At 49.4% G+C, this 20,796-nt stretch overlaps 1 protein-coding gene across 1 annotated transcript in view; it reads left to right on the forward strand.

The window, feature by feature from the left end:
• grip1 (glutamate receptor interacting protein 1) overlaps positions 1-20,796 on the forward strand; it is a 128,877-nt gene that overhangs the window by 69,792 nt on the left and 38,289 nt on the right. The window contains exons 11-14 of the mRNA XM_061714321.1: positions 9,919-10,072; positions 18,214-18,420; positions 18,503-18,648; positions 20,416-20,496. Of these exons, the coding sequence (XP_061570305.1) occupies positions 9,919-10,072; positions 18,214-18,420; positions 18,503-18,648; positions 20,416-20,496 (588 nt within the window). The remainder of the gene's footprint in view (positions 1-9,918; positions 10,073-18,213; positions 18,421-18,502; positions 18,649-20,415; positions 20,497-20,796) is intronic.

A 20,796-nucleotide genomic window follows, 5' to 3' on the forward strand; every position in this document is an offset into this window, starting at 1 on the left:
AACCAACTTTTTCGTGCGTGCGTGCGTTTTGCGTTTTTTCGTGCGTTTTTGCGTTTTTTCGTGAGTTCGTGCGCTTTTTCCTCAAAATGTCAACTTTTTCCTCATGTCATCATGTCGTGGTCACTAATTACTAACTACTAAGATTAAAGGATCACTAACTACTCTCTGTTTCCTCAGCCACTCGTTCTCTGTTTCCTCAGTCACTCGTTCTCTGTTTCCTCAGTCACTCGTTCTCTGTTTCCTCAGCCACTCGTTCTCTGTTTCCTCAGTCACTCGTTCTCTGTTTCCTCAGTCACTCGTTCTCTCTGTTTCCTCAGCCACTCGTTCTCTGTTTCCTCAGCCACTCGTTCTCTGTTTCCTCAGTCACTCGTTCTCTCTGTTTCCTCAGCCACTCGTTCTCTGTTTCCTCAGTCACTCGTTCTCTGTTTCCTCAGTCACTCGTTCTCTCTGTTTCCTCAGCCACTCGTTCTCTGTTTCCTCAGCCACTCGTTCTCTGTTTCCTCAGCCACTCGTTCTCTCTGTTTCCTCAGTCACTCGTTCTCTCTGTTTCCTCAGTCACTCGTTCTCTCTGTTTCCTCAGTCACTCGTTCTCTGTTTCCTCAGCCACTCGTTCTCTCTGTTTCCTCAGTCACTCGTTCTCTCTGTTTCCTCAGTCACTCGTTCTCTGTTTCCTCAGTCACTCGTTCTCTGTTTCCTCAGCCACTCGTTCTCTGTTTCCTCAGTCACTCGTTCTCTGTTTCCTCAGTCACTCGTTCTCTCTGTTTCCTCAGTCACTCGTTCTCTGTTTCCTCAGCCACTCGTTCTCTCTGTTTCCTCAGTCACTCGTTCTCTCTGTTTCCTCAGCCACTCGTTCTCTGTTTCCTCAGCCACTCGTTCTCTGTTTCCTCAGCCACTCGTTCTCTCTGTTTCCTCAGTCACTCGTTCTCTCTGTTTCCTCAGCCACTCGTTCTCTGTTTCCTCAGCCACTCGTTCTCTGTTTCCTCAGTCACTCGTTCTCTGTTTCCTCAGTCACTCGTTCTCTCTGTTTCCTCAGTCACTCGTTCTCTGTTTCCTCAGTCACTCGTTCTCTCTGTTTCCTCAGTCACTCGTTCTCTCTGTTTCCTCAGTCACTCGTTCTCTGTTTCCTCAGCCACTCGTTCTCTCTGTTTCCTCAGTCACTCGTTCTCTGTTTCCTCAGTCACTCGTTCTCTGTTTCCTCAGTCACTCGTTCTCTGTTTCCTCAGTCACTCGTTCTCTCTGTCTCCTCAGTCACTCGTTCTCTCTGTTTCCTCAGCCACTCGTTCTCTGTTTCCTCAGTCACTCGTTCTCTGTTTCCTCAGCCACTCGTTCTCTGTTTCCTCAGTCACTCGTTCTCTGTTTCCTCAGCCACTCGTTCTCTGTTTCCTCAGCCACTCGTTCTCTGTTTCCTCAGTCACTCGTTCTCTGTTTCCTCAGCCACTCGTTCTCTGTTTCCTCAGCCACTCGTTCTCTCTGTTTCCTCAGCCACTCGTTCTCTGTTTCCTCAGCCACTCGTTCTCTCTGTTTCCTCAGTCACTCGTTCTCTGTTTCCTCAGCCACTCGTTCTCTGTTTCCTCAGTCACTCGTTCTCTGTTTCCTCAGCCACTCGTTCTCTGTTTCCTCAGCCACTCGTTCTCTGTTTCCTCAGCCACTCGTTCTCTCTGTTTCCTCAGCCACTCGTTCTCTGTTTCCTCAGCCACTCGTTCTCTGTTTCCTCAGTCACTCGTTCTCTGTTTCCTCAGCCACTCGTTCTCTGTTTCCTCAGTCACTCGTTCTCTGTTTCCTCAGTCACTCGTTCTCTCTGTTTCCTCAGCCACTCGTTCTCTGTTTCCTCAGTCACTCGTTCTCTCTGTTTCCTCAGTCACTCGTTCTCTGTTTCCTCAGCCACTCGTTCTCTGTTTCCTCAGCCACTCGTTCTCTGTTTCCTCAGTCACTCGTTCTCTCTGTTTCCTCAGTCACTCGTTCTCTGTTTCCTCAGCCACTCGTTCTCTCTGTTTCCTCAGCCACTCGTTCTCTGTTTCCTCAGCCACTCGTTCTCTCTGTTTCCTCAGTCACTCGTTCTCTGTTTCCTCAGTCACTCGTTCTCTGTTTCCTCAGCCACTCGTTCTCTGTTTCCTCAGCCACTCGTTCTCTCTGTTTCCTCAGTCACTCGTTCTCTGTTTCCTCAGCCACTCGTTCTCTGTTTCCTCAGCCACTCGTTCTCTGTTTCCTCAGCCACTCGTTCTCTGTTTCCTCAGCCACTCGTTCTCTCTGTTTCCTCAGCCACTCGTTCTCTCTGTTTCCTCAGTCACTCGTTCTCTGTTTCCTCAGTCACTCGTTCTCTGTTTCCTCAGTCACTCGTTCTCTGTTTCCTCAGTCACTCGTTCTCTGTTTCCTCAGTCACTCGTTCTCTGTTTCCTCAGTCACTCGTTCTCTCTGTTTCCTCAGCCACTCGTTCTCTGTTTCCTCAGTCACTCGTTCTCTCTGTTTCCTCAGTCACTCGTTCTCTGTTTCCTCAGCCACTCGTTCTCTGTTTCCTCAGTCACTCGTTCTCTCTGTTTCCTCAGCCACTCGTTCTCTGTTTCCTCAGCCACTCGTTCTCTCTGTTTCCTCAGTCACTCGTTCTCTGTTTCCTCAGTCACTCGTTCTCTCTGTTTCCTCAGCCACTCGTTCTCTGTTTCCTCAGCCACTCGTTCTCTCTGTTTCCTCAGTCACTCGTTCTCTGTTTCCTCAGTCACTCGTTCTCTCTGTTTCCTCAGTCACTCGTTCTCTGTTTCCTCAGCCACTCGTTCTCTCTGTTTCCTCAGCCACTCGTTCTCTGTTTCCTCAGTCACTCGTTCTCTCTGTTTCCTCAGCCACTCGTTCTCTCTGTTTCCTCAGTCACTCGTTCTCTGTTTCCTCAGCCACTCGTTCTCTGTTTCCTCAGCCACTCGTTCTCTCTGTTTCCTCAGCCACTCGTTCTCTCTGTTTCCTCAGTCACTCGTTCTCTGTTTCCTCAGTCACTCGTTCTCTGTTTCCTCAGTCACTCGTTCTCTGTTTCCTCAGTCACTCGTTCTCTCTCTTCCTCAGCCACTCGTTCTCTCTGTTTCCTCAGTCACTCGTTCTCTGTTTCCTCAGCCACTCGTTCTCTGTTTCCTCAGCCACTCGTTCTCTCTGTTTCCTCAGCCACTCGTTCTCTCTGTTTCCTCAGTCACTCGTTCTCTGTTTCCTCAGCCACTCGTTCTCTGTTTCCTCAGTCACTCGTTCTCTGTTTCCTCAGTCACTCGTTCTCTGTTTCCTCAGTCACTCGTTCTCTGTTTCCTCAGTCACTCGTTCTCTCTGTTTCCTCAGTCACTCGTTCTCTCTGTTTCCTCAGCCACTCGTTCTCTGTTTCCTCAGCCACTCGTTCTCTGTTTCCTCAGTCACTCGTTCTCTCTGTTTCCTCAGCCACTCGTTCTCTGTTTCCTCAGCCACTCGTTCTCTGTTTCCTCAGCCACTCGTTCTCTGTTTCCTCAGCCACTCGTTCTCTCTGTTTCCTCAGTCACTCGTTCTCTGTTTCCTCAGTCACTCGTTCTCTGTTTCCTCAGTCACTCGTTCTCTGTTTCCTCAGCCACTCGTTCTCTCTGTTTCCTCAGCCACTCGTTCTCTCTGTTTCCTCAGTCACTCGTTCTCTGTTTCCTCAGTCACTCGTTCTCTGTTTCCTCAGCCACTCGTTCTCTGTTTCCTCAGCCACTCGTTCTCTCTGTTTCCTCAGTCACTCGTTCTCTGTTTCCTCAGCCACTCGTTCTCTGTTTCCTCAGCCACTCGTTCTCTGTTTCCTCAGCCACTCGTTCTCTGTTTCCTCAGTCACTCGTTCTCTGTTTCCTCAGCCACTCGTTCTCTCTGTTTCCTCAGCCACTCGTTCTCTGTTTCCTCAGCCACTCGTTCTCTGTTTCCTCAGTCACTCGTTCTCTGTTTCCTCAGTCACTCGTTCTCTGTTTCCTCAGCCACTCGTTCTCTGTTTCCTCAGTCACTCGTTCTCTCTGTTTCCTCAGTCACTCGTTCTCTCTGTTTCCTCAGCCACTCGTTCTCTCTGTTTCCTCAGCCACTCGTTCTCTCTGTTTCCTCAACCACTCGTTCCCTGTTTCCTCAGCCACTCGTTCTCTCTGTTTCCTCAGTCACTCGTTCTCTGTTTCCTCAGTCACTCGTTCTCTGTTTCCTCAGTCACTCGTTCTCTGTTTCCTCAGCCACTCGTTCTCTGTTTCCTCAGCCACTCGTTCTCTCTGTTTCCTCAGTCACTCGTTCTCTGTTTCCTCAGTCACTCGTTCTCTGTTTCCTCAGTCACTCGTTCTCTGTTTCCTCAGTCACTCGTTCTCTGTTTCCTCAGCCACTCGTTCTCTGTTTCCTCAGCCACTCGTTCTCTCTGTTTCCTCAGTCACTCGTTCTCTGTTTCCTCAGTCACTCGTTCTCTGTTTCCTCAGTCACTCGTTCTCTGTTTCCTCAGCCACTCGTTCTCTGTTTCCTCAGTCACTCGTTCTCTCTGTTTCCTCAGCCACTCGTTCTCTGTTTCCTCAGCCACTCGTTCTCTCTGTTTCCTCAGCCACTCGTTCTCTCTGTTTCCTCAGTCACTCGTTCTCTGTTTCCTCAGCCACTCGTTCTCTCTGTTTCCTCAGCCACTCGTTCTCTCTGTTTCCTCAGCCACTCGTTCTCTGTTTCCTCAGCCACTCGTTCTCTGTTTCCTCAGCCACTCGTTCTCTCTGTTTCCTCAGCCACTCGTTCTCTGTTTCCTCAGTCACTCGTTCTCTCTGTTTCCTCAGTCACTCGTTCTCTGTTTCCTCAGCCACTCGTTCTCTGTTTCCTCAGCCACTCGTTCTCTCTGTTTCCTCAGTCACTCGTTCTCTCTGTTTCCTCAGTCACTCGTTCTCTCTGTTTCCTCAGTCACTCGTTCTCTCTGTTTCCTCAGCCACTCGTTCTCTCTGTTTCCTCAGCCACTCGTTCTCTGTTTCCTCAGTCACTCGTTCTCTGTTTCCTCAGCCACTCGTTCTCTGTTTCCTCAGTCACTCGTTCTCTCTGTTTCCTCAGTCACTCGTTCTCTCTGTTTCCTCAGCCACTCGTTCTCTCTGTTTCCTCAGCCACTCGTTCTCTGTTTCCTCAGTCACTCGTTCTCTGTTTCCTCAGTCACTCGTTCTCTGTTTCCTCAGTCACTCGTTCTCTCTGTTTCCTCAGCCACTCGTTCTCTGTTTCCTCAGTCACTCGTTCTCTGTTTCCTCAGTCACTCGTTCTCTGTTTCCTCAGTCACTCGTTCTCTGTTTCCTCAGTCACTCGTTCTCTCTGTTTCCTCAGCCACTCGTTCTCTCTGTTTCCTCAGTCACTCGTTCTCTGTTTCCTCAGCCACTCGTTCTCTGTTTCCTCAGTCACTCGTTCTCTGTTTCCTCAGTCACTCGTTCTCTCTGTTTCCTCAGCCACTCGTTCTCTCTGTTTCCTCAGTCACTCGTTCTCTGTTTCCTCAGCCACTCGTTCTCTGTTTCCTCAGTCACTCGTTCTCTCTGTTTCCTCAGTCACTCGTTCTCTGTTTCCTCAGTCACTCGTTCTCTCTGTTTCCTCAGCCACTCGTTCTCTGTTTCCTCAGCCACTCGTTCTCTGTTTCCTCAGTCACTCGTTCTCTGTTTCCTCAGTCACTCGTTCTCTGTTTCCTCAGCCACTCGTTCTCTCTGTTTCCTCAGCCACTCGTTCTCTGTTTCCTCAGCCACTCGTTCTCTGTTTCCTCAGTCACTCGTTCTCTGTTTCCTCAGTCACTCGTTCTCTGTTTCCTCAGTCACTCGTTCTCTGTTTCCTCAGTCACTCGTTCTCTGTTTCCTCAGTCACTCGTTCTCTGTTTCCTCAGTCACTCGTTCTCTGTTTCCTCAGTCACTCGTTCTCTGTTTCCTCAGCCACTCGTTCTCTCTGTTTCCTCAGCCACTCGTTCTCTGTTTCCTCAGCCACTCGTTCTCTGTTTCCTCAGCCACTCGTTCTCTGTTTCCTCAGTCACTCGTTCTCTGTTTCCTCAGCCACTCGTTCTCTCTGTTTCCTCAGCCACTCGTTCTCTGTTTCCTCAGTCACTCGTTCTCTGTTTCCTCAGCCACTCGTTCTCTGTTTCCTCAGTCACTCGTTCTCTGTTTCCTCAGCCACTCGTTCTCTGTTTCCTCAGTCACTCGTTCTCTGTTTCCTCAGTCACTCGTTCTCTGTTTCCTCAGCCACTCGTTCTCTCTGTTTCCTCAGCCACTCGTTCTCTGTTTCCTCAGCCACTCGTTCTCTGTTTCCTCAGCCACTCGTTCTCTCTGTTTCCTCAGCCACTCGTTCTCTGTTTCCTCAGTCACTCGTTCTCTGTTTCCTCAGTCACTCGTTCTCTGTTTCCTCAGCCACTCGTTCTCTGTTTCCTCAGTCACTCGTTCTCTGTTTCCTCAGCCACTCGTTCTCTCTGTTTCCTCAGTCACTCGTTCTCTGTTTCCTCAGTCACTCGTTCTCTGTTTCCTCAGTCACTCGTTCTCTCTGTTTCCTCAGCCACTCGTTCTCTCTGTTTCCTCAGTCACTCGTTCTCTGTTTCCTCAGTCACTCGTTCTCTCTGTTTCCTCAGTCACTCGTTCTCTCTGTTTCCTCAGCCACTCGTTCTCTGTTTCCTCAGCCACTCGTTCTCTGTTTCCTCAGCCACTCGTTCTCTGTTTCCTCAGCCACTCGTTCTCTCTGTTTCCTCAGTCACTCGTTCTCTCTGTTTCCTCAGTCACTCGTTCTCTGTTTCCTCAGCCACTCGTTCTCTCTGCGTTTTTTCGTGCGTTCGTGCGTTTTTTCGTGCGTTTTTGCGTGCGTTTTTTCGTGCGTTCGTGCGTTTTTTCGTGCGTTTTTTCGTGCGTTTTTTCGTGCGCTTTTGCGTGCGTTCGTGCATTTTTTCGTGCGTTTTTTCGTGCGTTCGTGCGTTTTTTCGTGCGTTTTTTCGTGCGTTTTTTCGTGCGTTCGTGCGTTTTTTCGTGCGTTTTTTCGTGCGCTTTTGCGTGCGTTCGTGCATTTTTTCGTGCGTTTTTTCGTGCGTTTTTTCGTGCGTTCGTGCGTTTTTTCGTCTCGTTCCACTCGTTCTCTCTGTTTCCTCAGCCACTCGTTCTCTGTTTCCTCAGCCACTCGTTCTCTCTGTTTCCTCAGCCACTCGTTCTCTGTTTCCTCAGCCACTCGTTCTCTCTCTTCCTCAGCCACTCGTTCTCTCTGTTTCCTCAGCCACTCGTTCTCTGTTTCCTCAGCCACTCGTTCTCTGTTTCCTCAGCCACTCGTTCTCTCTGTTTCCTCAGTCACTCGTTCTCTCTGTTTCCTCAGCCACTCGTTCTCTGTTTCCTCAGCCACTCGTTCTCTCTGTTTCCTCAGCCACTCGTTCTCTCTGTTTCCTCAGTCACTCGTTCTCTCTGTTTCCTCAGCCACTCGTTCTCTCTGTTTCCTCAGTCACTCGTTCTCTTTTTCCTCAGCCACTCGTTCTCTGTTTCCTCAGCCACTCGTTCTCTGTTTCCTCAGCCACTCGTTCTCTCTGTTTCCTCAGCCACTCGTTCTCTCTGTTTCCTCAGCCACTCGTTCTCTCTGTTTCCTCAGTCACTCGTTCTCTCTGTTTCCTCAGTCACTCGTTCTCTGTTTCCTCAGTCACTCGTTCTCTGTTTCCTCAGTCACTCGTTCTCTCTGTTTCCTCAGTCACTCGTTCTCTGTTTCCTCAGTCACTCGTTCTCTGTTTCCTCAGTCACTCGTTCTCTCTGTTTCCTCAGCCACTCGTTCTCTGTTTCCTCAGCCACTCGTTCTCTCTGTTTCCTCAGCCACTCGTTCTCTCTGTTTCCTCAGTCACTCGTTCTCTGTTTCCTCAGCCACTCGTTCTCTCTGTTTCCTCAGTCACTCGTTCTCTGTTTCCTCAGCCACTCGTTCTCTCTGCGTTTTTTCGTGCGTTCGTGCGTTTTTTCGTGCGTTTTTGCGTGCGTTTTTTCGTGCGTTCGTGCGTTTTTTCGTGCGTTTTTTCGTGCGTTTTTTCGTGCGCTTTTGCGTGCGTTCGTGCATTTTTTCGTGCGTTTTTTCGTGCGTTCGTGCGTTTTTTCGTGCGTTTTTTCGTGCGTTTTTTCGTGCGTTCGTGCGTTTTTTCGTGCGTTTTTTCGTGCGCTTTTGCGTGCGTTCGTGCATTTTTTCGTGCGTTTTTTCGTGCGTTTTTTCGTGCGTTCGTGCGTTTTTTCGTCTCGTTCCACTCGTTCTCTCTGTTTCCTCAGCCACTCGTTCTCTGTTTCCTCAGCCACTCGTTCTCTCTGTTTCCTCAGCCACTCGTTCTCTGTTTCCTCAGCCACTCGTTCTCTCTCTTCCTCAGCCACTCGTTCTCTCTGTTTCCTCAGCCACTCGTTCTCTGTTTCCTCAGCCACTCGTTCTCTGTTTCCTCAGCCACTCGTTCTCTCTGTTTCCTCAGTCACTCGTTCTCTCTGTTTCCTCAGCCACTCGTTCTCTGTTTCCTCAGCCACTCGTTCTCTCTGTTTCCTCAGCCACTCGTTCTCTCTGTTTCCTCAGTCACTCGTTCTCTCTGTTTCCTCAGCCACTCGTTCTCTCTGTTTCCTCAGTCACTCGTTCTCTTTTTCCTCAGCCACTCGTTCTCTGTTTCCTCAGCCACTCGTTCTCTGTTTCCTCAGCCACTCGTTCTCTCTGTTTCCTCAGCCACTCGTTCTCTCTGTTTCCTCAGCCACTCGTTCTCTCTGTTTCCTCAGTCACTCGTTCTCTCTGTTTCCTCAGTCACTCGTTCTCTGTTTCCTCAGTCACTCGTTCTCTGTTTCCTCAGCCACTCGTTCTCTGTTTCCTCAGTCACTCGTTCTCTGTTTCCTCAGTCACTCGTTCTCTGTTTCCTCAGTCACTCGTTCTCTCTGTTTCCTCAGTCACTCGTTCTCTGTTTCCTCAGTCACTCGTTCTCTGTTTCCTCAGCCACTCGTTCTCTGTTTCCTCAGTCACTCGTTCTCTGTTTCCTCAGTCACTCGTTCTCTGTTTCCTCAGTCACTCGTTCTCTGTTTCCTCAGTCACTCGTTCTCTGTTTCCTCAGCCACTCGTTCTCTGTTTCCTCAGCCACTCGTTCTCTGTTTCCTCAGCCACTCGTTCTCTCTGTTTCCTCAGCCACTCGTTCTCTCTCTTCCTCAGCCACTCGTTCTCTGTTTCCTCAGCCACTCGTTCTCTGTTTCCTCAGTCACTCGTTCTCTGTTTCCTCAGCCACTCGTTCTCTCTGTTTCCTCAGTCACTCGTTCTCTGTTTCCTCAGCCACTCGTTCTCTGTTTCCTCAGCCACTCGTTCTCTGTTTCCTCAGTCACTCGTTCTCTGTTTCCTCAGTCACTCGTTCTCTGTTTCCTCAGCCACTCGTTCTCTGTTTCCTCAGCCACTCGTTCTCTCTGTTTCCTCAGCCACTCGTTCTCTCTGTTTCCTCAGCCACTCGTTCTCTGTTTCCTCAGCCACTCGTTCTCTGTTTCCTCAGCCACTCGTTCTCTCTCTTCCTCAGCCACTCGTTCTCTGTTTCCTCAGTCACTCGTTCTCTGTTTCCTCAGCCACTCGTTCTCTGTTTCCTCAGCCACTCGTTCTCTCTGTTTCCTCAGCCACTCGTTCTCTGTTTCCTCAGCCACTCGTTCTCTCTGTTTCCTCAGCCACTCGTTCTCTCTGTTTCCTCAGCCACTCGTTCTCTGTTTCCTCAGCCACTCGTTCTCTGTTTCCTCAGCCACTCGTTCTCTGTTTCCTCAGCCACTCGTTCTCTGTTTCCTCAGCCACTCGTTCTCTCTCTTCCTCAGCCACTCGTTCTCTGTTTCCTCAGCCACTCGTTCTCTGTTTCCTCAGCCACTCGTTCTCTGTTTCCTCAGTCACTCGTTCTCTGTTTCCTCAGCCACTCGTTCTCTGTTTCCTCAGCCACTCGTTCTCTCTGTTTCCTCAGCCACTCGTTCTCTGTTTCCTCAGCCACTCGTTCTCTCTCTTCCTCAGCCCTCAGCCACTCGTTCTCCCCCGGGTCCATGTCGGCCTACAGCCTCTCGTCCCTGAACATGAGCAGTCTTCCCAGGAACGCTTATCCCACCAGCCCTCGCAGCTCCATGATGAGGAGGAAGAACCGGAAAAAAGACTTCAAGAGTTCCTGTAAGTGACTCCTAAAACCTCGGACTTTAAGATCTTTATCTTTGAGGAAACTCTTCAGGATCTCTGTCTCTGACGGGTCGGGAGTTTCACATTATTATCACCACATTTGAACTTCTGTCAGTAAAACACAAAATATTCATTCTTGGTCACGCCTTCAGACGGGAACCTGCTGGATTAAACACTAACTACTAAGATTAAAGGATCTGAGATTCTGCAGACACTAACTGAAACTAACTAACTCACTTTTTCCTGCGTGCGTGCGTTTTGCGTTTTTTCGTGCGTTTTTTCGTGCGTTTTTGCGTTTTCTCGTGCGTTTTTTCGTGCGTTTTTTCGTGTGTTTTTTCGTGCGTTTTTACGTGCGTTCGTGCGTTTTTTCGTGCGCTTTTTCCTCAAAATTTCAACTTTTTCCTCAAAATTTCAACTTTTTCCTCATGTCATCATGTCGTGGTCACTAACTACTAACTACTAAGATTAAAGGATCAATTATCTACTAACTACTAAGATTAAAGGATCTAAGATTCTGCAGACACTAACTGAAACTAACTAACTCACTTTTTCGTGCGTGCGTGCATTTTGCGTTTTTTCGTGCGTTTTTGCGTTCGTGCATGCGTTTTTTCGTGCATTTTTTTGTGCGTTTTTTCGTGGGTTTTTTTGTGCGTTTTTACGTGCGTTCGTGCGTTTTTTCGTGCGCTTTTTCCTCAAAATTTCAACTTTTTCCTCAAAATTTCAACTTTTTCCTCATGTCATCATGTCGTGGTCACTAACTACTAACTACTAAGATTAAAGGATCAATTATCTACTAACTACTAAGATTAAAGGATCTGAGATTCTGCAGACACTAACTGAAACTAACTAACTAACTTTTTCGTGCGTTCGTGCATTTTTTCGTGCATTTTTTCGTGCGTTTTTTCGTGCGTTTTTGCGTTCGTGCATGCGTTTTTTCGTGCGTTTGTGCGTTTTTGCGTGCGTTCGTGCATTTTTTCGTGCGTTTTTACGTGCGTTCGTGCGTTTTTTCGTGCGCTTTTTCCTCAAAATTTCAACTTTTTCCTCATGTCATCATGTCGTGGTCACTAACTACTAACTACTAAGATTAAAGGATCACTAACTACTAACTACTAAGATTAAAGGATCACTAACTACTAACTACTAAGATTAAAGGATCTGAGATTCTGCAGACACTAACTGAAACTAACTAACTAACTTTTTCGTGCGTTCGTGCATTTTTTCGTGCATTTTTTCGTGCGTTTTTTCGTGCGTTTTTGCGTTCGTGCATGCGTTTTTTCGTGCGTTTGTGCGTTTTTTCGTGCGTTTTTTCGTGCGTTTTTACGTGCGTTCGTGCGTTTTTTCGTGCGCTTTTTCCTAAAAATTTCAACTTTTTCCTCATGTCATCATGTCGTGGTCACTAACTACTAACTACTAAGATTAAAGGATCACTAACTACTAACTACTAAGATTAAAGGATCACTAACTACTAACTACTAAGATTAAAGGATCACTAACTACTAACTACTAAGATTAAAGGATCTGAGATTCTGCAGACACTAACTGAAACTAACTAACTAACTTTTTCGTGCGTGCGTGCGTTTTGCATTTTTTCGTGCATTTTTTCGTGCGTTTTTTCGTGCGTTTTTGCGTTTGTGCATGCGTTTTTTCGTGCGTTTGTGCGTTTTTTCGTGCGTTTTTGCGTGCGTTCGTGCATTTTTTCGTGCGTTTTTTTCGTGCGTTTTTACGTGCGTTCGTGCGTTTTTTCGTGCGCTTTTTCCTCAAAATTTCAACTTTTTCCTCATGTCATCATGTCGTGGTCACTAACTACTAACTACTAAGATTAAAGGATCACTAACTACTAACTACTAAGATTAAAGGATCACTAACTACTAACTACTAAGATTAAAGGATCTGAGATTCTGCAGACACTAACTGAAACTAACTAACTAACTTTTTCGTGCGTGCGTTTTGCATTTTTTCGTGCATTTTTTCGTGCGTTTTTTCGTGCGTTTTTGCGTTTGTGCATGCGTTTTTTCGTGCGTTTGTGCGTTTTTTCGTGCGTTTTTGCGTGCGTTCGTGCATTTTTTTGTGCGTTTTTTTCGTGCGTTTTTACGTGCGTTCGTGCGTTTTTTCGTGCGCTTTTTCCTCAAAATTTCAACTTTTTCCTCAAAATTTCAACTTTTTCCTCATGTCATCATGTCGTGGTCACTAACTACTAACTACTAAGATTAAAGGATCACTAACTACTAACTACTAAGATTAAAGGATCACTAACTACTAACTACTAAGGAGAATGTGTGATTTTAATCCTCCATGTCTGTGATTTGTAAAGTGAAAACCACCACCGACGACCAAAGCCAAACCAAATCATCTTAATGCCGTGTAAATAATGATGTCACTGATTCAGAGATGCAGGAATCTGTTTAAAAGTTTTCCTCTCGTCACCTTTTCTGCCTCTTCTGCTCTGAATTATGGCGGGGGCAGTTCGTAGTGTGACGTTTTATTATTTTCATATTTAGCTTCTATCCACCAGATACAGCGTCATATTTTTGGAGGCTAAAGATGAAATCAGCTATTCAACTCTAAGCTTCATACAGACACTTGTAAAAAGACGAGCAGCAGAGCAACGTGGACATGACGACGTCTGGATGGAAGATTTATCTTTCATCAAGTCTGAAACTAAACCTTCAGACGTGGTTGTGTGTGCTGATGAGTCACCTGGAGGTCACTAGCCCTAACCCTAACTTAGGTTAGGATTAGCCCTAACCCTAACTTAGGTTAGGATTAGCCCTAACCTAAGTTAGGGCTAACCTTAACTTAGGTTAGGATTAGCCCTAACCCTAACTTAGGTTAGGATTAGCCCTAACCTAAGTTAGCCCTAACCTTAACTTAGGTTAGGATTAGCCCTAACCCTAACTTAGGTTAGGATTAGCCCTAAACTAAGTTAGATTAGCCCTAACCTAAGTTAGGGCTAACCTTAACTTAGGTTAGTGTTAGCCCTAACCTAAGCTAGCCCTAACCTAAGTTAGGGCTAACCTTAACTTAGGTTAGTGTTAGCCCTAACCCTAACCTGGAGGACCTTGGGTTGTGATTTCCAGTATGTTGTCTCGCTAGGCTGCACGATTAATCGTTAAAAAATCGCGATCTCGATTCATGCTTGAACGCGATCTCATTTCCAAATGACGACGATTTAAAAAAAAATAATAATAATTTAAAGATGGCTGCATAAAAAAAGGACTAGGCCTATGTTCTAGGTTGTTGTAGTCCTGTCATGGTCAACTATCATGTTGTCATGTTTGTTATATTTTGTTAATGATTGTGGATTACATTTGGAGAAACATCTACCTTTCTCATCACCTGACACATATTGCACATACATATTGTTAAAATTGTTATTGTTAAAATGATTTAAATACAAGAGAGATGTTTATTGTTTTTATGTTCAATGTCAGCTGTTACAGCAAAAAGCAGCCAGAGGAATAATTTGTTGCCTCAGAACTACAGGATCTGTTACAAGTCCCCTTTCTGAAAGGGTGTTCAACTCAGGGAGGAACAAATATTGTTCAAAATTGTTATTATTGTTTAAATTATTTAAAGACAAGAGAGATGTTTATTGTTATTATATTTTTGTTCAGCTGTTGCAAAGTTAAAGTAATAAGTGCAATAAATTTTATATTGGAAAAAAATCGTGAGAGAATCGTGATCTCAATTCTAAGCAAAAAAATCGTGATTCTCATTTTGTCCAAAATCGTGCAGCCCTACTGTCTCGTAACAAAGAAAGAACACCATAGACTTTGTCGGAATGATTTTTAAATGCGCTTCTGCAGGAGGGGAAGCAAAGTCAGAGCTGCAGAGCAACACGGCTCTCTGTGAACGCTGCTGACAGAATACTTCCTAACTAACCTGGACTCTCTGTCCCCCCAGTGTCCCTGGCCTCTAACGAGTCTCTCTGTCCCCCCAGTGTCCCTGGTGTCTAACCAGTGTCTCCTTGTCCCCCCAGTGTCCCTGGCCTCTAACCAGTGTCTCCTTGTCCCCCCAGTGTCCCTGGCCTCTAACCAGTGTCTCCTTGTCCCCCCAGTGTCCCTGGTGTCTAACCAGTGTCTCCTTGTCCCCCCAGTGTCCCTGGCCTCTAACCAGTGTCTCTGTCCCCCAGTGTCCCTGGCCTCTAACCAGTGTCTCCTTGTCCCCCCAGTGTCCCTGGCCTGGCCTCTAACCAGTGTCTCTGTCCCCCCAGTGTCCCTGGCCTCTAACCAGTGTCTCCTTGTCCCCCCAGTGTCCCTGGCCTCTAACCAGTGTCTCTGTCCCCCCAGTGTCCCTGGCCTCTAACCAGTGTCTCCTTGTCCCCCCAGTGTCCCTGGTCTCTAACCAGTGTCTCCTTGTCCCCCCAGTGTCCCTGGTGTCTAACCAGTGTCTCCTTGTCCCCCCAGTGTCCCTGGCCTCTAACCAGTGTCTCTGTCCCCCCAGTGTCCCTGGCCTGGTCTCTAACCAGTGTCTCTGTCCCCCCAGTGTCCCTGGCCTCTAACCAGTGTCTCTGTCCCCCCAGTGTCCCTGGCCTCTAACCAGTGTCTCCTTGTCCCCCCAGTGTCCCTGGCCTCTAACCAGTGTCTCTGTCCCCCCAGTGTCCCTGGTGTCTAACCAGTGTCTCTGTCCCCCCAGTGTCCCTGGCCTCTAACCAGTGTCTCTGTCCCCCCAGTGTCCCTGGCCTCTAACCAGTGTCTCTGTCCCCCCAGTGTCCCTGGCCTCTAACCAGTGTCTCTGTCCCCCCAGTGTCCCTGGCCTCTAACCAGTGTCCCCTTGTCCCCCCAGTGTCCCTGGCCTCTAACCAGTGTCTCCTTGTCCCCCCAGTGTCCCTGGCCTCTAACCAGTGTCCCCTTGTCCCCCCAGTGTCCCTGGCCTCTAACCAGTGTCCCCTTGTCCCCCCAGTGTCCCTGGCCTCTAACCAGTGTCTCCTTGTCCCCCCAGTGTCCCTGGCCTCTAACCAGTGTCTCTGTCCCCCCAGTGTCCCTGGCCTCTAACCAGTGTCTCTGTCCCCCCAGTGTCCCTGGTCTCTAACCAGTGTCTCCTTGTCCCCCCAGTGTCCCTGGTCTCTAACCAGTGTCTCCTTGTCCCCCCAGTGTCCCTGGTCTCTAACCAGTGTCTCCTTGTCCCCCCAGTGTCCCTGGCCTCTAACCAGTGTCTCTGTCCCCCCAGTGTCCCTGGCCTCTAACCAGTGTCTCCTTGTCCCCCCAGTGTCCCTGGCCTCTAACCAGTGTCTCCTTGTCCCCCCAGTGTCCCTGGCCTCTAACCAGTGTCTCCTTGTCCCCCCAGTGTCCCTGGTCTCTAACCAGTGTCTCCTTGTCCCCCCAGTGTCCCTGGCCTCTAACCAGTGTCTCTGTCCCCCCAGTGTCCCTGGCCTCTAACCAGTGTCTCCTTGTCCCCCCAGTGTCCCTGGTGTCTAACCAGTGTCTCCTTGTCCCCCCAGTGTCCCTGGCCTCTAACCAGTGTCTCCTTGTCCCCCCAGTGTCCCTGGCCTCTAACCAGTGTCTCTGTCCCCCCAGTGTCCCTGGCCTCTAACCAGTGTCTCTGTCCCCCCAGTGTCCCTGGCCTCTAACCAGTGTCTCTGTCCCCCCAGTGTCCCTGGCCTCTAACCAGTGTCTCTGTCCCCCCAGTGTCCCTGGCCTCTAACCAGTGTCTCTGTCCCCCCAGTGTCCCTGGTGTCTAACCAGTGTCTCCTTGTCCCCCCAGTGTCCCTGGTCTCTAACCAGTGTCTCCTTGTCCCCCCAGTGTCCCTGGCCTCTAACCAGTGTCTCTGTCCCCCCAGTGTCCCTGGCCTCTAACCAGTGTCTCCTTGTCCCCCCAGTGTCCCTGGCCTCTAACCAGTGTCTCCTTGTCCCCCCAGTGTCCCTGGTGTCTAACCAGTGTCTCCTTGTCCCCCCAGTGTCTCCTTGTCCCCCCAGTGTCCCTGGCCTCTAACCAGTGTCTCTGTCCCCCCAGTGTCCCTGGTGTCTAACCAGTGTCTCCTTGTCCCCCCAGTGTCCCTGGTGTCTAACCAGTGTCTCCTTGTCCCCCCAGTGTCCCTGGTGTCTAACCAGTGTCTCCTTGTCCCCCCAGTGTCCCTGGCCTCTAACCAGTGTCTCCTTGTCCCCCCAGTGTCCCTGGCCTCTAACCAGTGTCTCCTTGTCCCCCCAGTGTCCCTGGTGTCTAACCAGTGTCTCCTTGTCCCCCCAGTGTCCCTGGCCTCTAACCAGTGTCTCCTTGTCCCCCCAGTGTCTCCTTGTCCCCCCAGTGTCCCTGGTGTCTAACCAGTGTCTCCTTGTCCCCCCAGTGTCCCTGGCCTCTAACCAGTGTCTCCTTGTCCCCCCAGTGTCCCTGGTGTCTAACCAGTGTCTCCTTGTCCCCCCAGTGTCTCCTTGTCCCCCCAGTGTCCCTGGCCTCTAACCAGTGTCTCCTTGTCCCCCCAGTGTCCCTGGTGTCTAACCAGTGTCTCCTTGTCCCCCCAGTGTCCCTGGTCTCTAACCAGTGTCTCCTTGTCCCCCCAGTGTCCCTGGTCTCTAACCAGTGTCTCTGTCCCCCCAGTGTCCCTGGTCTCTAACCAGTGTCTCTGTCCCCCCAGTGTCCCTGGCCTCTAACCAGTGTCTCCTTGTCCCCCCAGTGTCCCTGGTGTCTAACCAGTGTCTCTGTCCCCCCAGTGTCCCTGGCCTGGCCTCTAACCAGTGTCTCCTTGTCCCCCCAGTGTCCCTGGCCTCTAACCAGTGTCTCCTTGTCCCCCCAGTGTCCCTGGCCTCTAACCAGTGTCTCCTTGTCCCCCCCAGTGTCCCTGGTGTCTAACCAGTGTCTCTGTCCCCCCAGTGTCCCTGGTCTGGCCTCTAACCAGTGTCTCCTTGTCCCCCCAGTGTCCCTGGCCTCTAACCAGTGTCTCTGTCCCCCCAGTGTCCCTGGCCTCTAACCAGTGTCTCTGTCCCCCCAGTGTCCCTGGTGTCTAACCAGTGTCTCTGTCCCCCCAGTGTCCCTGGCCTCTAACCAGTGTCTCCTTGTCCCCCCAGTGTCCCTGGCCTCTAACCAGTGTCTCTGTCCCCCCAGTGTCCCTGGTGTCTAACCAGTGTCTCCTTGTCCCCCCAGTGTCCCTGGCCTCTAACCAGTGTCTCCTTGTCCCCCAGTGTCCCTGGCCTCTAACCAGTCTCTCTGTCCCCCCAGTGTCCCTGGCCTCTAACCAGTGTCTCCTTGTCCCCCCAGTGTCCCTGGTGTCTAACCAGTGTCTCCTTGTCCCCCCAGTGTCCCTGGCCTCTAACCAGTGTCTCCTTGTCCCCCCAGTGTCCCTGGTCTCTAACCAGTGTCTCCTTGTCCCCCCAGTGTCCCTGGCCTCTAACCAGTGTCTCTGTCCCCCCAGTGTCCCTGGCCTCTAACCAGTGTCTCTGTCCCCCCAGTGTCCCTGGCCTCTAACCAGTGTCTCCTTGTCCCCCCAGTGTCCCTGGCCTCTAACCAGTGTCTCTGTCCCCCCAGTGTCCCTGGTGTCTAACCAGTGTCTCCTTGTCCCCCCAGTGTCCCTGGCCTCTAACCAGTGTCTCTGTCCCCCCAGTGTCCCTGGTGTCTAACCAGTGTCTCCTTGTCCCCCCAGTGTCCCTGGCCTCTAACCAGTGTCTCCTTGTCCCCCAGTGTCCCTGGTGTCTAACCAGTGTCTCTGTCCCCCCAGTGTCCCTGGTGTCTAACCAGTGTCTCCTTGTCCCCCCAGTGTCCCTGGCCTCTAACCAGTGTCTCTGTCCCCCCAGTGTCCCTGGTCTCTAACCAGTGTCTCCTTGTCCCCCCAGTGTCCCTGGCCTCTAACCAGTGTCTCCTTGTCCCCCCAGTGTCCCTGGCCTCTAACCAGTGTCTCCTTGTCCCCCCAGTGTCCCTGTCCTGGCCTCTAACCAGTGTCTCCTTGTCCCCCCAGTGTCCCTGGCCTCTAACCAGTGTCTCCTTGTCCCCCCAGTGTCCCTGGTCTCTAACCAGTGTCTCCTTGTCCCCCCAGTGTCCCTGGCCTCTAACCAGTGTCTCCTTGTCCCCCCAGTGTCCCTGGTGTCTAACCAGTGTCTCCTTGTCCCCCCAGTGTCCCTGGCCTCTAACCAGTGTCTCCTTGTCCCCCCAGTGTCCCTGGTCTCTAACCAGTGTCTCCTTGTCCCCCCAGTGTCCCTGGCCTCTAACCAGTGTCTCCTTGTCCCCCCAGTGTCCCCTGGCCTCCAGCACCGTGGGTCTGGCGGGACAGGTCGTCCACACGGAGACCACGGAGGTTCTGTTGCTAGGAGACGGGATTATGGGGTTTGGGCTGCAGCTTCAGGGTGGCGTCTTCGCTACGGAGACGTTGTCCTCCCCCCCGCTGATCGCCTACATCGACCCGGACAGCCCGGCCGAGAGGTGAGTCAGAACCGGACCAGAACCAGAACCACCAGAACCTCCATCCGAGGCTCTGGTACCACCTGTCCTCCTGTGTCTCCAGGTGCGGGATCATGCAGATCGGGGACAGAATCTTGTCCATCAACGGCGTCCCGACCGAAGACTCCACTCTGGAGGAAACGAACCAGCTGCTCCGGGACTCGTCCATCACGGCCCGGCTCACGCTGGACATTGAGTTCGACGTGGCTGGTGAGTCAGAGAAGGTCCAGTTTGGTCCAGTTTGGTCCAGTTTGGTCCCGTTTGGTCCAGTTAGGTCCAGTTTGGTCCAGTTAGGTCCAGTTTGGTCCAGTTTGGTCCAGTTTGATCCAGTTTGATCCAGTTTGGTCCAGTTTGGTCCCGTTTGGTCCCTGGGACGATACGATAACTCATGATTCAATACTGTGGCGATACGTGGCCACGACAACCATAATATCACGATATCTACCATATTCAATATATTGTAAGAAATTTCATCAACGATATATCAGAATCAGAATCAGAATCAGGTTTATTAGGTCAGTTTAGAAAACTGTTCTTGACTCTGCATACACCGGCGGCGACACAATGGTTTTTGTGCGCCTGTTTTTTCCAAGGGTAACACTGGGATGGGGGGGGGGGGGGGGGGGGGGAGAAACATCTTCACACTGAATATAATACGCTGTGTCAAGGTGCAAAAAACACCTCGGCACACAAAGCAACAAACATCATCACAAGACTTGCATGTGGGGGGGGGGGGGGGTGTGGCACATTCAAGTGATCGCCGCGGCTTCGTGGCGCTCGAAACCCGGAGACTGCGTTGGGGGGGCTGGGAAGGAAGGGAGAATGAGGAAGGTGTGGTTATCAGTAAGTGTGTGTGAGCGGTAAATCCGTGAACTTCACTCAGAGCTGCTCTCAGCCAATGTCCTTGATGTTATCAGACGGCTCGGTCAGTTCTGAAACAGGTCCACAGATGTTCCTGAGAGGGGAGGGTTAGTGGGGGCAGAGCCACCTTGTTTACATTCCACCAGGGAGATTGTGACTAGGGCGATCGGCCAAACCGCCCTGTCAAGGCCAGATTATAGAATCAACAATTATATTGAAAACAGACAGACTCAGTAATTTTCCGTCTGTCTTCAGTCTCTGGTTCATCAATGGCAACTCCAAACAGACGAATTTGTGATCAATTCCCGCCAAGTCGAGCTCTCACCATAAATTTGATTGAAAAAGAAGAAATACCCATGAAAAGGAAAACGTCTGTAGTTATGCATTTACTCAATGCCAAAACTTCCTACAATGTACAAAGAAAGTACATTTGTGTATTTCCTCTCTACTGCTACTCTGGTAAATGTAAACACTGTAACAGCTGGAAAAATTAAAGTACATGAACATTAATAACATGTTTTATATAAACCAGGACATTAAAGTGCATGAACATTAATAACATGTTTTATATAAACCAGGACATTAAAGTGCATGAACATTAATAACATGTTTTATATAAACCAGGACATTAAAGTGCATGGACATTAATAACATGTTTTATATAAACCAGGACATTAAAGTGCATGAACATTAATAACATGTTTTATATAAACCAGGACATTAAAGTGCATGAACATTAATAACATGTTTTATATAAACCAGGACAGTCACTGCTTTGTTTCTAATACTGAAAAGTCAGTAAGAAACTTGATTTAGCATCGAACCTCACTGCTGCTAGGCTGTTAAATGTAAAACTGTGACAACCGCGTAAATCCATTATCTGTGTTGTAAAAAAATATCCATATTTGCCGTCAGTTTATCGATTATTTATTGCGACAGAGAGCGCAACAAGATATTGCAATATTGATTTTTTTTCCCCCACCACTAGTGGCGATGCAGAGGTTGGTTAGGTGTTCAGTTTGATGCGTATCAGACTTCCTGTCAGTCATCTGCTATAGAACTCTGGTGGACCCGTCTATCTCTGACCCGTCTCTCTGACCCGTCTCTCTGTTCCAGAATCCGTCATCCCCAGTTCTGGAACGTTCCACGTGAAGCTGCCAAAGAAACCTGGAGTGGAGCTGGGGATCACCATCAGCTGTGAGTGGAAACCTAACCCTAACCTGAGTAGAACCCTAGTCATGATGATAAACTCACTAGTCATGATTATAAACTCACTAGTCATGATGATAAACTCACTAGTCATGATTATAAACTCACTAGTCATGATTATAAACTCACTAGTCATGATTATAAACTCACTAGTCATGATTATAAACTCACTAGTCATGATTATAAACTCACTAGTCATGATGATAAACTCACTAGTCATGATTATAAACTCACTAGTCATGATGATAAACTCACTAGTCATGATTATAAACTCACTAGTCATGATGA

Source organism: Cololabis saira, chromosome 23, assembly GCF_033807715.1.
Source record: "Cololabis saira isolate AMF1-May2022 chromosome 23, fColSai1.1, whole genome shotgun sequence".
Lineage (NCBI taxonomy): Eukaryota > Metazoa > Chordata > Actinopteri > Beloniformes > Belonidae > Cololabis > Cololabis saira.